Raw genomic sequence first — 13,322 nt, 5'->3', positions numbered from 1 at the left:
AGCGGGTCCAGCGGGAAGCTGTTGCGAAGCACCGCAACCCTCCAGCCCTTGCGAGGACTCTGGACCAAGCCTGGCTCTGGTCCGACACTGCTGCATAGCGCATGCCTAGCACAGCCCATCATGACAGATCAGGTCAGCCCAGAGCTTGCACAGGTGACCTCGAAGCTCACCTGTGAGTGCCTGGAGCCCCGGGGCCGCCCGGTTCAGCGGTAGCGCAGTGGCAAGGAAACGGAAAGGCGACCTACTCTTTCCATCCCTGGAAATGTCAGGAGCAGGCCTTCAGGCATGGCTGTATCCAGGTGTGCAAGGACTGTGGCCCTACATGGTTTCTCCTCAGCCCTCATTTCCCTTGTGCTGGCTTCCTTCCCAGGCGAGATGACCACCCAGACCACAAGGGTTTTTCCTTGTTATTAGGGTACCTCCTTCATCAAAGAAGTTCCAGATTTAGTCTCCAGGGTTATGAGGCTGTAGTGACCAGTCTCTGAGACCAGGCTGGGTAGGCTGGATGCTGTGCAGGGCAGCCCTGTGTCTTGTTTCCAGTCATCAGTAGGAAAATTGAGTGCAGTGGCCTGAAACACACTCCAACACTCATGTAATCTTAGTACTCAGGAGACTGAAGCAGGAGGATTGCTGTGGGCTTGAGGCGAGCCTGGATTATATAGCAAAATCCTGCCTCAAGTAAACAAAGCAGACAGTAATGGTTGATTATACTGAAACAAAAAAATGCTCAGACAGTATGCTTTCTGACACGAAGCAAGGAGACACACACCGTGAAAAACCAGCTTTGCCCAGCATTCAATGTCTCTGTGCCAGAGATTCTCATGGCCAACATCTTGGCAGTGTGTGGCTGGGATTGGGGGGGATGTAACCGTTACTCCAAGAATTCTGTTTTGCTGTGTCCCCCTCTGTCTGCTTCTGTCCCCCTTCGTTTTGCTCTGTCCCCCTCAATTCTCTGTCCCCCTCTGTTCTGTTCTCTGTGCCCCTACATCTTGGCCTGTCTTCCTTGAGGCAAAGTCACCAGGTCTCCTGGGTTTTTGTAGCAGTTTTGACGGCTCTCCCTCTTATTGCAGCAAGCCTGTGCATATCCAACAAAACCTCAGTGGAATCCTGGGAGGTTTTGTCTATACCTCCTTCTGAGAACCAAGCCTGGCTTTAACTGGGGTGTATTTAAGCAAACTGGTTTGGGAACACAGGGTCCCATACCAGTGGGGAAGTTATCCCGTGAGTGAGCCTGCCCTCTGTCACCACGAAGCACCTCCTGGGCTCAGAAGGAAGACTTCTCCACACTGATCTTAGTGCCCAGGGTCACCGGTGCCCAGCCTACAGTTTGCGCAGAGCCCAGAACACTCTCAGCTGTGTGTTTTTCTTTTCTAGGAAGGGTTCATTTCAGACCTTCGGAAAGGAGGTGTGCATCACGGGTCACTCGGTAAGGACATGTCCTCAGCTTCCTGTCCCTCCTGTGGGTGAAGGGGGAGATGAGGGTCCTGGGTGTGGCCCTTGTAGAAGCATGTGCTTGTTTGGGTCTCTTTGGTCCCATATGTCTCTGTAGTGTCACCTCCTCCCTTCTCATCCCACCTGGGACCAGGCACCCCAGGAAATTGCCAGAAGCCCCTTCAGTGACTCGCCTTGGTTACCAGCTTCTTTATCTGCCCCATAGAGGGGGCGGTGACCCCAACACACAGTCAGCACCATGTAGAAAGCCGCAGGTCAATCAGGGATTAGTCACTTTCTCCTGCTCTAGTTGCTCGAATCTTCCATAGACAGACTTGCTTGCAGTGAGGCAACAGTGAGTGGCCAGGATTCCCAAACCCAGCTTGTAGACCCAAGCTGGCAGACTTGTAGCCAGTCTCACCCTGAGCCACAGGTGGGCCTGAGTACCCGTCCCTTCCCCTGGGTGCTGTCCTCCGCTCCTGTCAAAATGCCTTTCATGCTTAGTCCTGGCCTGTGTCTTGCTCAGGTGCCAGCTGGTTAATTCTGTCCTGTGTGTTCTGCTCAGGTGTACCCCGGTCTCCACACCACCTTCCAGGAGTACATGTGTTGCCAATGCTATGCCAGGTTTGGGGGCCACTTGCCCGTGCCCTGGGCTGATGCACTGCTACCGTACTGGGTCCCTCTGTCCCTGAGACCACGAAAGCAGGTAACTAAGTGATGTGGTAGGTTGTCACTTAGGGCCAGGGCACATGTCCAGGTCCAGAGCCCATCAGAACCATGGGTGTCCTATGGCTGAACTTTCTGGGGCACAGTTGTGGTTTTAGTTGGGGATTCAACCAACTAGGTAATTACTCTGCACTGAATGAACAGTCCCTGCCCATCTTCCTCCTCTTTTGTTTATTTTTCATTTTGTGTGTGTGTGTGTACATGTGCCACCATGGTACACCTGTGGAGATCGGAAGATATGTTTGGGGTTGGCTCTTTCCTTCAGCCATGTAGGGTTCAGGGATCAAACTCCTGTCAGACTTTTGACTGTGCACCCTTACCTGCTAAACCATGCTTTTGGCTTGCATAGTTCTTTTGAAATTCATTCGTGTGTTGTGTGTATTAGGTCTGAAGTGTCCTCTCATCTCCCTCGTGCCTGCTTCTCTCCTGTGGGCACCATGCCCACTGAGAGCAGTTCACTAAGTGGTACAGCACTGACTACCATGGACCAGGCCATGCCCTCATCCTCCAGGGCCAAAGGAACTCAGAAAGAGTTTCCTGGACTTGGGTGGAGAGGTAGAAGGGCAGTTACCTCTCGTCCATGCCACAGGCTTCTAGACAGCTCATTTACCACGGACAAGGTGCCAAGGAATTTCTTTGGCATGTGATGTCGAGGCCAGCCTAGTCTGCATAGTGAGTTTCAGGTCAGCCAGGGCTACATAGAAAGACCCTGTCTCTTTTTTTTTTTTTTTTTTTTTTTTTTTTTTGGTTTTTCGAGACAGGGTTTCTCTGTGGTTTTGGAGCCTGTCCTGGAACTAGCTCTTGTAGACCAGGCTGGTCTCGAACTCACAGAGATCCGCCTGCCTCTGCCTCCCAAGTGCTGGGATTAAAGGCGTGCGCCACCACCGCCCGGCTAAGACCCTGTCTCAAAACAAAACAAAACCATAAACAAAATAACCAAAAAACAAGAAGGATAAAATACCAATAAATAAATTAAAAAAAGAATAGAAAAGACCACACAGCTCCTAATTCTTCCCAAACAGTCCCAGCAAGTACAGACCAAGTACTCAAACACAGGAGCCTGTAATAGCCATTCCCATTCAAACTCTCACAAGTACCATGCGTGATTTGGAATATTTTTCACATTTATTTATTTATTGGGTTGTATGTATGTATGCGTGTATGGGGTGCACACGTGCCACGGGGCATGTGTAGGAGTCAGAGAACAACTTACAGGAGTCAGCTCCCTCCTCCACTGTGAGTCCCAGGGATCGAACACAGGAGGACAGGGCAGACAGCAGGTGCCCTTGCTGCTGAGCCATCTTGCTGGTTTCTGTGCCTGGTGCCGTTGGAGATGGAATCCAGGTCCCTGTGCATGCTAGGCAAGCCCTCTCCTAGCTGGGCTGTATCCTACTCTCTTAGAGACAAGGGTTCCCTATGTAGATCAGGCTAGCCTTGAACTCACAAAGACTGGTCTGCTTTCTGAATGCTGTAATTAAAGGCATGTGCCACCATACCTGGCGCCCCCCTCACCCTTTTGAACCTTTCTTACTGTCCACTGGCAGGTCTCAAAGATGATGCGATGTTCTATCCCCAGAGCCATAAGGTCATGTCGTTGCCCCTGCCACTGCTTTGGGGGCCGCCTTCCGATGCCCAGGGATAGGGCTGTTATGCCCTATTGGGTGCCCCAGGGGCTGAGGTCACAGAAGAAGGTAAGAAGGGGGCTTGTGAAACAGGGCTGAATGAGAGGTGGGCAGGGGAGGAATCCAAGGGGCCACCTCCTCCCTAGTGGCCATGGCGAGGGCAGCTGAGGACAGAAGTTCGTGTCTTGTGGAGGCTGCTGGGAAGTGTAAGCCTCATTTTCTGAGCATAGTGAGAGGTCACGTGATACACAGAACGCTGCATCTTTTCCTCTTTGCTGTCTCCTCCTCCGTCTTTCTTTCTATTATGCCCTGTGCCCAACCCCATCTCTCTGGAGCTGTCTAGACTCCTTGGAGGTGACTGGGAGGAATCATGGCTCCGGGTTTCCTTCCTTTGGAGCACCCCATAGCTGCAGTTCTAGGCCTAGAGGACCTTCCCAGTATTCTGCCTTCCTAGTTAGAAGTCTCCCCCCCACCTCTTCTCCTGCCTTCCCACCCATCGCTGATCAGCAAGTGATCCCCAGCATAAAGAACTCAATCCTGAACCGGGAACTACAATACCCCTTGCCCTGAGGTCTCAAGTCCTGACCACTCCCCCCACACTGTGGATCACCTGATGGCATACTGACCCACTTTCTTATCTCTTAGGTGGTGAAAAGGCTGGAGAACGGCAAAGACACCCCAGGTAACTCCACACCAGGTGTTACCTCATCCTGCCCTGGAAAGGGGCGGGGCAAGGCCACACAGGTGACACAGTCATCTCTAACCCTTGCCAGGTGTCACTAGCTGCCTGCTGGCTGCCTTTTTACAAACGACACAGGCAGACCACCGGTCTTAGCAGTGACAAGCTGCGGCTGGTGACGTCTAAAGTGGTTTTATTTAAGCTATGAACTTCTGTGACTTGTGGTACATAGCATGTGTACATGATCACTTTTGCACTGATATGTATTTCTGATGTGACAGCTCCTGTATAATACACACATGTGTGCAGGCATTATACAATCATAACAGTGTGTGTGTGCTGCACAGTGTGTTCATATGCCCATGCATGTGACCTGGCATGTATGCATTCCCATGTTCATGGTTGATAATGTATGCTCACATTCACATGCTCAGTGTATGCACACACACACTTGGCAGCACACTCACACGTTGGTGATGCGACCCTCAGACACACTGCCACGGCTCAGATCTCTGGGAGAGACAATCTCTTCCCCACATTGCTTATGCTTTTTGAATTGTATTCTGGACTTGATTTTGAAGTCCAGGCTTTGGTCTGGTGTCAGGTGCTACTCGGCTCTGTGCCAGCGCTGCACAGGGAATCCGTGTTCAGGACCTGGGTTGGGGACACCGTTCTGAAAAGACAGGGGCCAGGAACTTGTGGAAGGAAAGGGCGAGAAGCGCTTGGGAAATGGATAGCCACCTACCAACCTGTTCTTAAATGTGTTAGAGCGTCCCGTTCCCAACCCCAGAAGCAACACTGTTCCCCGGAGTGCAGATTCTCCCAGCCCTGCAGGCACAGCTTGAAGGCATCAAGTTTGAAGCATGGCATTTGTTGGGGACAGTCTGAGGCACTTAGCACTCTCACCAGTGTTGGGAAATGTCACAGCAAAATCTTGGGGTGCCTTGAGCTTGTCTCAGTAGAATAGACGGTATGGGCTGTCCTTGACATGAAGCTCTTGCTATGGGGAGACAGAACTCTGAGTCACAATGACACTGACCCAATGGACTGGCCCCAGGACACATCGCTCCTGGAGAATCAGGTCCTAGGAAGCCATGCAAAAGGATGTCCTCACAGATGTTCAGAGCTGGAACCCTTGTAGGGTGCAGAGGGAGGGTTGATAGATATCAAAGCCAGTGTTGTTTTACTCTGGTCATATCTTCACCTTTTATTTATTTTTTTAGGACTTATTTACTTTTATTTTATGTGTATGAGTGTTTTCATCCCTGCAATGCCCATGGAAAGCCAGAAAAGGACATCAGTTTCTCTAGAAGTGGAGTTACAGATGCTTGTGAGCCATCATGTGGCTGCTGGGAACTGAACCCTGGTCCTCTGGAAGAAAGGACCGTCTCTAGTCTCTGAGCTGTTTCTCCAGCTCCTCCAATCGTGCCTTCTAGTTGAAGTGACTTATTGTTTTGTTTTCAAGATGAGCTCTTCCTGTGTTGCCCCAGCTGTGTGAACTCCTCTGCTCAAGCCGTCCTCCCTCCTCAGCCTCCCCTGTGGTAGGGATTGCAGGTGCCTCACTGTGTCCCTCAGTTCAGGTGACCTACAGAGTACGTTTGTTAAGCCTCTCACCTGTTCACTATAGGAGACTTCAGAGGCGGGATCAGGACGACAGCCTGTCCACACTTCCGTGCCTTCTTCCATCTCAGTGTGATTCATCATTTGGTTTCAAATCCAACGGGTTTCCATTTGAAGTTTTTGTGTGTGTGTGCACTTTTTGCATGCTAAACGACATCCTCAGACACATTTTTATCTTACATTTTTCTCAACAAAGAGGGTTCCATGACTTTCTGCTCTGTACCGTGGTGGGATTTTTTTCAGAATGAAAGTGTATTTATCATATTGCATATTAAGAGTGTTTTTGCATCGATACAATTATGATAAAATTAAGGCTTATATTTCTATTAATAGGCAGAGGGAACTGGAGGCCAGTCTGGTCTACAGAGTGAGTTCTAGGACAGCCAGTGTTACACAGAGAAACCCTGTCTTGAAAGCAAGCAAACAAACAAATAAGAAGGAACTGTCTGTTGGGACGCCACCCTGACATAACCTGCACAGGCTGGGTGGGGCCAGTTCCCCACAGCCTCACAGCCCTCGGTTTCTGGGGACCCCAGCAGGTGTCCTGCCCTGTCCCCAACAGTGCTCCTCTTGCTCCTAGAGTGCTCTCTGGAATCAAGCAGCTGGTATGGCTGTTGGCGGGTCTGTGGGGACCGGCGTCTCCTCCTCAAGTGGCAGCAGCTCCAGGCCCTTTATCAAGATGAGCTGTCAGACCCTCAGGAGGATGAGCTGCCAGACCCTCAGGAGGATGAGCTGCCAGACCCTCAGGAGGATGATCCACCTGCTGGTGGCTTAGGCTTCCTCCTGCCCGTGGGCTTCAATCTCCTGACCCTGCTGCAGGCTGTCCTGAGGGCCATCATGGCCATTCGGTGAGCTGCTGGGGCGTTGAGAAGGGGCGGGTCTGGACTCCTCACTCCCTCTGGAATGTAGAGTCCCTGCCACCAGTATCCTGCCCCAGACTTGTCTTGCGTCCTTTACTGAAAGAGCATTGAGCCCTTGGATGCTACGGCAACAGCACTTGTAAGGCTCTTCCAAGGGGTGTCCTTGACTTCACAGGCTGGCTTGGGGGCAGTGGTGCTGGCCCAGCCCCCTGTCCAGCTGGGATGTGTGGAGCCCCATGAACCTGGCTGCCCCTGTGGCCTGGCAGACACTCAATTGCAGGGAGTCCAGCTCAGAGCCTTTGAAGTAGCTAGGGAGCCCCTCCCCCCAGCTCTACAAAACTGGGTGTTTCCTCCCTTTCTGAGAGTGGGCACTTAAGGTCAGAGGCTCATTGGGACCCACATCTGGGAATCAGAGTTGCTGCGCTGACCCCAGTCCACTTCCCCAGTTCCTGAGTGTAGAGGGGACGCCCCCACAATCCCCGCTGTGAAGGCTCCTGGCAAGCCCATGCTCAGGACAGAGCCCTCAGCCTGGGGACAGTTCCCAGCACTTGCCTTTTTCTTGGCTTTGTAGCCATTGGTTTTGGGATTGAGGTGGAGTCTTCAGCTACTGTCAAGATCCTCAGCAAGAATGTCAGTCACGATCATGATCCTCAAGGGGAGCCCTCGGATCAGGAGGGTCTGAGACATTCGCCGTTTCCACACTGATAAGACCTGCACCCACGATCCAGTTGGAACTGGAAGCCACCACTGTGACTGACAGCTGAAGGGGACCTGGTGTGAATGTCCAAACAAGTCTGTTGTGAATGCAGCCAATAAATGTTATTTGTGAAACTATCCCGTGCTTTGCCTGTATGCATGTCTGCATGCATGTCTGTGCACCATGTGTGTGCCCGGGTGCACGTGGAGGCCAGGAGAGGGCATCAGATCCCTGGAACTGCAGCTACAGACGATTGTGAGCCATCTGTGTGGGTATGGGAATTTGAACCCATGTCCTCTGGAAGAAAAGCCAGTGTTTTTAACCACTGAGCTATCCCTCCTGTCCCCAAACCATATTTAAAGAGCTACCCGTGGTTCTACTTTACTAAGGAGAAACCTGGCCTCTGTCTGTGTCCCTGGAGGGGACTCATTTCTACATCTCTTTCCTCTCAAGGATCGACAGGGTTTTATTTAGGTGTGTGTGTGTGTGTGTGTGTGTGTGTGTGTGTGTGTTGCTGTTGTGGTGGTGGTTGTTTTGAAACAGTCTCTCTCCACATCCCTGACTCTCCTGGGATTCTACTCGCTCAGTAGACCAGGGAGGCCTTGATCTCACAGAGATCCACCTGTCTTTGCCTCTTGAGTGCTGAGATTAAAGGTGTACGGTCAACACACCTGGCCTAAAAGGGTTTTATTTAAGACTTGATCCAGGGTGTCGCCTTTTAATGCCAAATAGTAGTATTTAAAATTGTATGTGAGCCGGGCGGTGGTGGCTCACGCCTTTAATCCCAGCACTCGGGAGGCAGAGGCAGGCGGATCTCTGTGAGTTCGAGACCAGCCTGGTCTACAAGAGCTAGTTCCAGGACAGGCTCCAAAACCACAGAGAAACCCTGTCTCGAAAAACCAAAAAAAAAAAAAAAAAAAACCCATAAAATTGTATGTGAGGGTCTGGAGAGGTGGCTCAGTGGCTGAGAGCACTGGTTGCTTTCCCAGAGGACCCGGGTTCCTATTCCTGCCACCACATGGCAGCTCACAACTGTCTGTAACTGCAGTTCCAGGGAATCTGACACCTTCATACCAAATGCACATAAAGTTAAATAAATATTTTAAAAATTGTATGTGAATTGAAACATTTATATTTATTTATATTTTTAAAACAAATGTGTGCAGTAACTGTATAGCGCTCTAACTGCGGTGCCTCTCCAGCATCTTGATTTTTTTCTTGTTTTGAGACAGGGTTCACATAGACCAGGCTCGCCTCATACCCCTGATTCTCCTGCCCCCCCCCCCTTCCAAGTGCTGGATTTCTAGGCATGTGACACCATGGTAACCATGAACTAAAAGGTGAATGGGGATATCATTTGCATGATGTAAATAAAAGTCACCACCTTGAAGATCATTCATTCGCTGAACCAGGAGCTCAGGATTTGGCTCTTGGGATCGCCTGTCTCCATCCCCAGGGCTGGGCTCCCTGGTGTGTACGACTGCACCATTTCTTTTTGTGGAAATGCTGGGAATCCGAACTCAGGTCCTAATGCTTGCATGCAAGCACTTTACCCACTGTCTCTCCAGCGCCATTCCAAAGGCTCCCGTAAGAAGGTCTCTCCATCCCCTCACCCAGAGGTCCCCTTCTAGCCAAAACCCTCCACAGCCAGGAAACCAGTCTGCTTCGACCTCAGAGCACTGGGTCCCAGCCTTCTACAGGATAAGACTTCCACACTCAGCCTCACACAACCAACTCGAGAGTGTGCAGGGACCCGCCTTCCCCCTTGGCAGGTGGCAACTGGCGAGAGCAGCAGCCTCGTTCCCGAAGCCTGGCTTGTACTGTACACAGCAGCTGGGACACTTCTGCTGTGTGAGAGCAGAGCCGAGGTCAGTGGCAGCTTTTGCGCTTGAGGCAACGCAGTGTCCTGGGCCAAGAGCTGAAGGAGACTGGGAGTGCGACCATCCTCCTGGCAGAGGGTCGGTCAAGGGCTGCCAAGTCTGCGGCCGTCCGGCTCCAGCGGGCTCCAGATGCTACCCAACTATACTGGACCGCACAAGTAGATAGTGCCTAGCTCCCAACATGGCGGAGTTGCCACTCAAAGGCAAGTGACAACCACAGGCTCCCTTGGGAGGAATCCGCACCCCCCAGAACTTGACAGTCATCCACCCTTTTTCTCAAGAGTTGGCCGGTGTCCGCCTTCCTTGGGTCTCAGTGGTCACCACACACTCAGCTTTGGGGAATAGTCATCAGTCTTTAGGGCACACTCCCTCCTGGATGCCTGAGCTCTGAAGAGTGCATTCATATGCAAGCATCTTACAGATCGTTCTCAAGCCCCTGGCTGCCCTTAGTGAGGAGGCAGGAAAATTGAGGGTCCTTTGGCACAGTGCTGGGGAGGACAGGATAGCCGAGGAGCCTGGACACCGGGTGCTCACTCCCATCTCCTTTAGGAAAAGGGAAAGCTGCAGGAAGAAGGTTCTGGATTGTTCTTTGCACACAGCTGGAGTCTGAATCCCAAAGCTGACAGCTGGTAAGGGCCACCCTAGTTCCAGATCCCCAAATGTGACTGCATAGGACCCAGGTTCCAACATTCTTACAAAAACAAACAGAAAACTAAAAACAAAACCAAAGCCAAAGCCAAAAACTTGTCAATGGCCTCATGTGAGTGTCCTGGCTGTGGCTTGGGTGACACCGCAGGGCTCCTGGCCCACATGGTGCTGGCCTAGTCACAGCCATGGTGCCTTTGATGACCTTGTTTGCTGAGCCCACGTCATCTTCCCCAAGCCCCAGCGTAGAGCATACACTATCACTCAGTGGCAACTTCCCCCAGTGAAGGAATGAGTTCTGGAGCCCTACTCTTCCAGAAGACACTGCACTCAGTTCCTGAAGGTGGCCACACGCCCAGGAGTGGGCTTGGGGAAGTCAGTTGGCATGTGATGGGTCGGGCGTTGTCTGGCGGGAGCCCTTGCAGCCTGCCTTTCTCTCTCTTGCTTTGTGCTGTCTGGGGCCTCCTGTCTGGCCTCCTGTGGCCCACAGGCTTCCCTCACACAGCCCCACAGTGTGCCTCCACTCCACTGCTGTGTGATTAGAGCTGCAGAGGCTCTGCCGGATCACTGAGACAGGGCAGAGGCACGCACTGGCTGTCCACCTTCATTGTAACTAGTTCAGTTGCTGTGGGCACCTTTGCTCCTCTCTCCCCCTGACTAGTTCCCAGCATTTTCTGGTTACCCGTGTCTGACTATGGTAACCTAGTCACTAGGAACTGGAAGGGACTGCTTGGGATATCCAGTCTAACCCCTTTATCCACAAACAGGGATGCTGGGTCCAGAGAGTGCTGTGCCCCAACCACGGTCACACTGCTGCCGGCAGCTACAAGGCTTAACCACAGCTTCTTCTTGTCCAGGCTACTTCCAGGGACCTCCTCCTGGCTTTCCCTTCACGAGGAGACTTTCCACACTCTCTGCCAAAGGAATGGCAGGTGAGCTCATTTAAGAGAGGCTTAGTGGGGAAATGGTGGCTCTTCAATCAATTGATGATGTCTGCTTCAAGCCCAGGCTGGGTCTGAGAGGTGGGAGTGTCCTGGAATTTTCAATGCTGTCCAGTGTCTCTCACTGAGCTGAGGGGGTGTCTAAGAGGCCCCCCCACCGGAGCAACGGGAGCTTCCTGTTTTCTCCTTTGCCATTTCTAAGAGGAAGAAGCCCTGTCTGAAGACACCATTTTTGTACTGAAACAGCAAACCCTAGGCTGATCCAAGAGCCCTGGAAGGTGCTGGAATTCCAGAGAAGGCCAAGACTGGCGTTCCTGAGCATCTCAGCATTGCCAAGCAAGCATGTCCTTTCCAGACATCCCACATGGAAGGAGGAAATGCCAGCCATCACAGCCCTCCAGCTCACGCTTGGGGAACTGGAGATTATTACAGAGCGGATGAGTGGCTTCAGCTGTTGGCTTTACCCTTGTGTTTCGACAAAGGCACAGGCTTTGCATGGGATAGGGGTGGGGTGCTCTGAGTTTGGGGTCCCTTGCCAGAACCAGGCAGAACTGTCTATGAGAGGTGGTTGTGAAGTGAGGGCTCTTGCTTGTGTGACAGCATTGGCTTCTGCCAATCCCTTGACAACCTCCACTTTGTTCCACAGTATCTACCCCTTCTCCTGCCCCCTCCAATGTACCTGCTCCCCATTCCTTCAGAAAACATTTTTATTGTCTATGAATGTTTTATTTTTAAATTACATATAATATTTCTTTTATTAAATCTAACCTCATTCCTAACCATTCAATTCCTTTCTTATTCCTCCATCTCTTTCCCCTCCAAACTTCATATATGTACTCTCTCCTACACTCCACATCCACTGAGTGCACTTAGTGCTGCCTGTGTGTGCATGGATGACTGGGACCCACTATTACAGGACTTTTTAAGGAGATACCTAAGAAATTGTCCTCTGTGGAAGGCAAACCTCAGAAGCTGGCCCTCACCTTCCTTCTGGGAACTCACTTTTGACACACCCTTGCCTCCCCGTGGAACAGTGGGAGAGAAACAAGGCAGAAACAGGGTCCACAAAATCCATGCCTATGTACAGCTGGAGCAGATTGGTGGGCTGTGGGGGTAAGGATGGAATAAGGGCTGCAAACATCTCCATGATGGCTTCTGACTCCCTTCTACCTCACTCCATGTCCTTGGCTTCCCACTGGCTCCTTGGCCACAGAAGTTCCTGAGCCAGGACACATAATGCCGAGCAAAGTAGAAAAATGGATGATTTCATGTGCTCTTCGGGGATGTTCCTGGCCTAGGATTTGAGCATAAGGCTCAGGGCTCTTGCTTCCAGCAGAATGTTAAGCGGGGGTGGGGGGGCTAGAGATTGCTTCCTAGCAGACTCACTAGCTGAGCAGCTCAGGGTCTTGCCAAGGTCAGACCCAGAGGTGCAACTATGCACCCAGGCTAAATGTGCAGGGCAGATGTGGGGCGATGGGAACATTCCTTTCTGCAGCCCACGCTGTTTGTGGCCCTCACTGTCTTTTTCTTCTAGGTAAGTTTATTTTTCCTGACTGCTTTTACTAGATAAACTTTGCCTCAATGGCCAGGAGGGGACTGCTCTCTCTCTCTCTGTAGAGGGGGCTGCTCTCTCTCTCTGTAGAGGGGACTGCTCTCTCTCTGTAGAAGGGGCTGCTCTCTCTCTGTAGAGGGGACTGCTCTCTCTCTGTAGAAGGGGCTGCTCTCTCTCTGTAGAGGGGGCTGCTCTCTCTCTGTAGAGGGGACTGTTCTCTCTCTGTAGAGGGGACTGCTCTCTGTAGAGGGGACTGCTCTCTGTAGAGGGGACTGCTCTCTGTAGAGGGGACTGCTCTCTCTCTGTAGAGGGGACTGCCAGAGGGTGGCATAGAGGAGGACAGGTTACCAACTTCTGAGAGTCCCCTGCGTCTTTGGGGTCTCACGTAAGGAATGCACAGAGGAACCTGGCCAGTCTCATGTCCGTTCAGCAGACGTCGGGTGCCCTCTAGTCCTGCACGTGTGACCTTGTGTGTCCTCTCCAGAGCCCTGCTTGGAAGACATTCTCATCTTCAAATCTGGTCAAAGACATGTGGGTGGAAGTTTCTTCCATCCCCTGCTCAGGGCCCATCACACGTCTCCAAGTGCTGAAAACCGTAGCAGATGCCAGGCCAATGTTAGGGTCAGGAGGCTGATAGCAGTTTCCTGTCCCAAGACTGACAGCTTACGT

At 51.8% G+C, this 13,322-nt stretch overlaps 1 protein-coding gene across 2 annotated transcripts; it reads left to right on the top strand.

Moving 5' to 3' along the window:
* The first annotated feature begins 262 nt into the window (after window positions 1–262).
* Window positions 263–7,090, top strand: C6H16orf95 (chromosome 6 C16orf95 homolog). 2 transcript variants are annotated; one of them, XM_075977968.1, is made up of 6 exons: window positions 263–299; window positions 1,375–1,418; window positions 1,997–2,137; window positions 3,702–3,848; window positions 4,425–4,461; window positions 6,659–7,090. In XM_075977968.1, exons 1-6 carry the CDS (start codon window positions 263–265, stop codon window positions 6,928–6,930), a joined length of 678 nt encoding a protein of 225 aa, XP_075834083.1. In that variant the 3' UTR covers window positions 6,931–7,090. The 2 variants fall into 2 exon arrangements, with proteins under 2 accessions (XP_075834083.1, XP_075834082.1); XM_075977967.1 differs by having other exon boundaries at window positions 286–299; window positions 1,375–1,426.
* Window positions 7,091–13,322: the final 6,232 nt, after the last annotated feature.

The sequence above is a fragment of the Microtus pennsylvanicus genome, chromosome 6 (genome assembly GCF_037038515.1).
Source record: "Microtus pennsylvanicus isolate mMicPen1 chromosome 6, mMicPen1.hap1, whole genome shotgun sequence".
Taxonomy (NCBI): domain Eukaryota; kingdom Metazoa; phylum Chordata; class Mammalia; order Rodentia; family Cricetidae; genus Microtus; species Microtus pennsylvanicus.
Note: the sequence above shows the minus strand (reverse complement) of the source record. Positions and strands in the feature narration are given on the sequence as shown.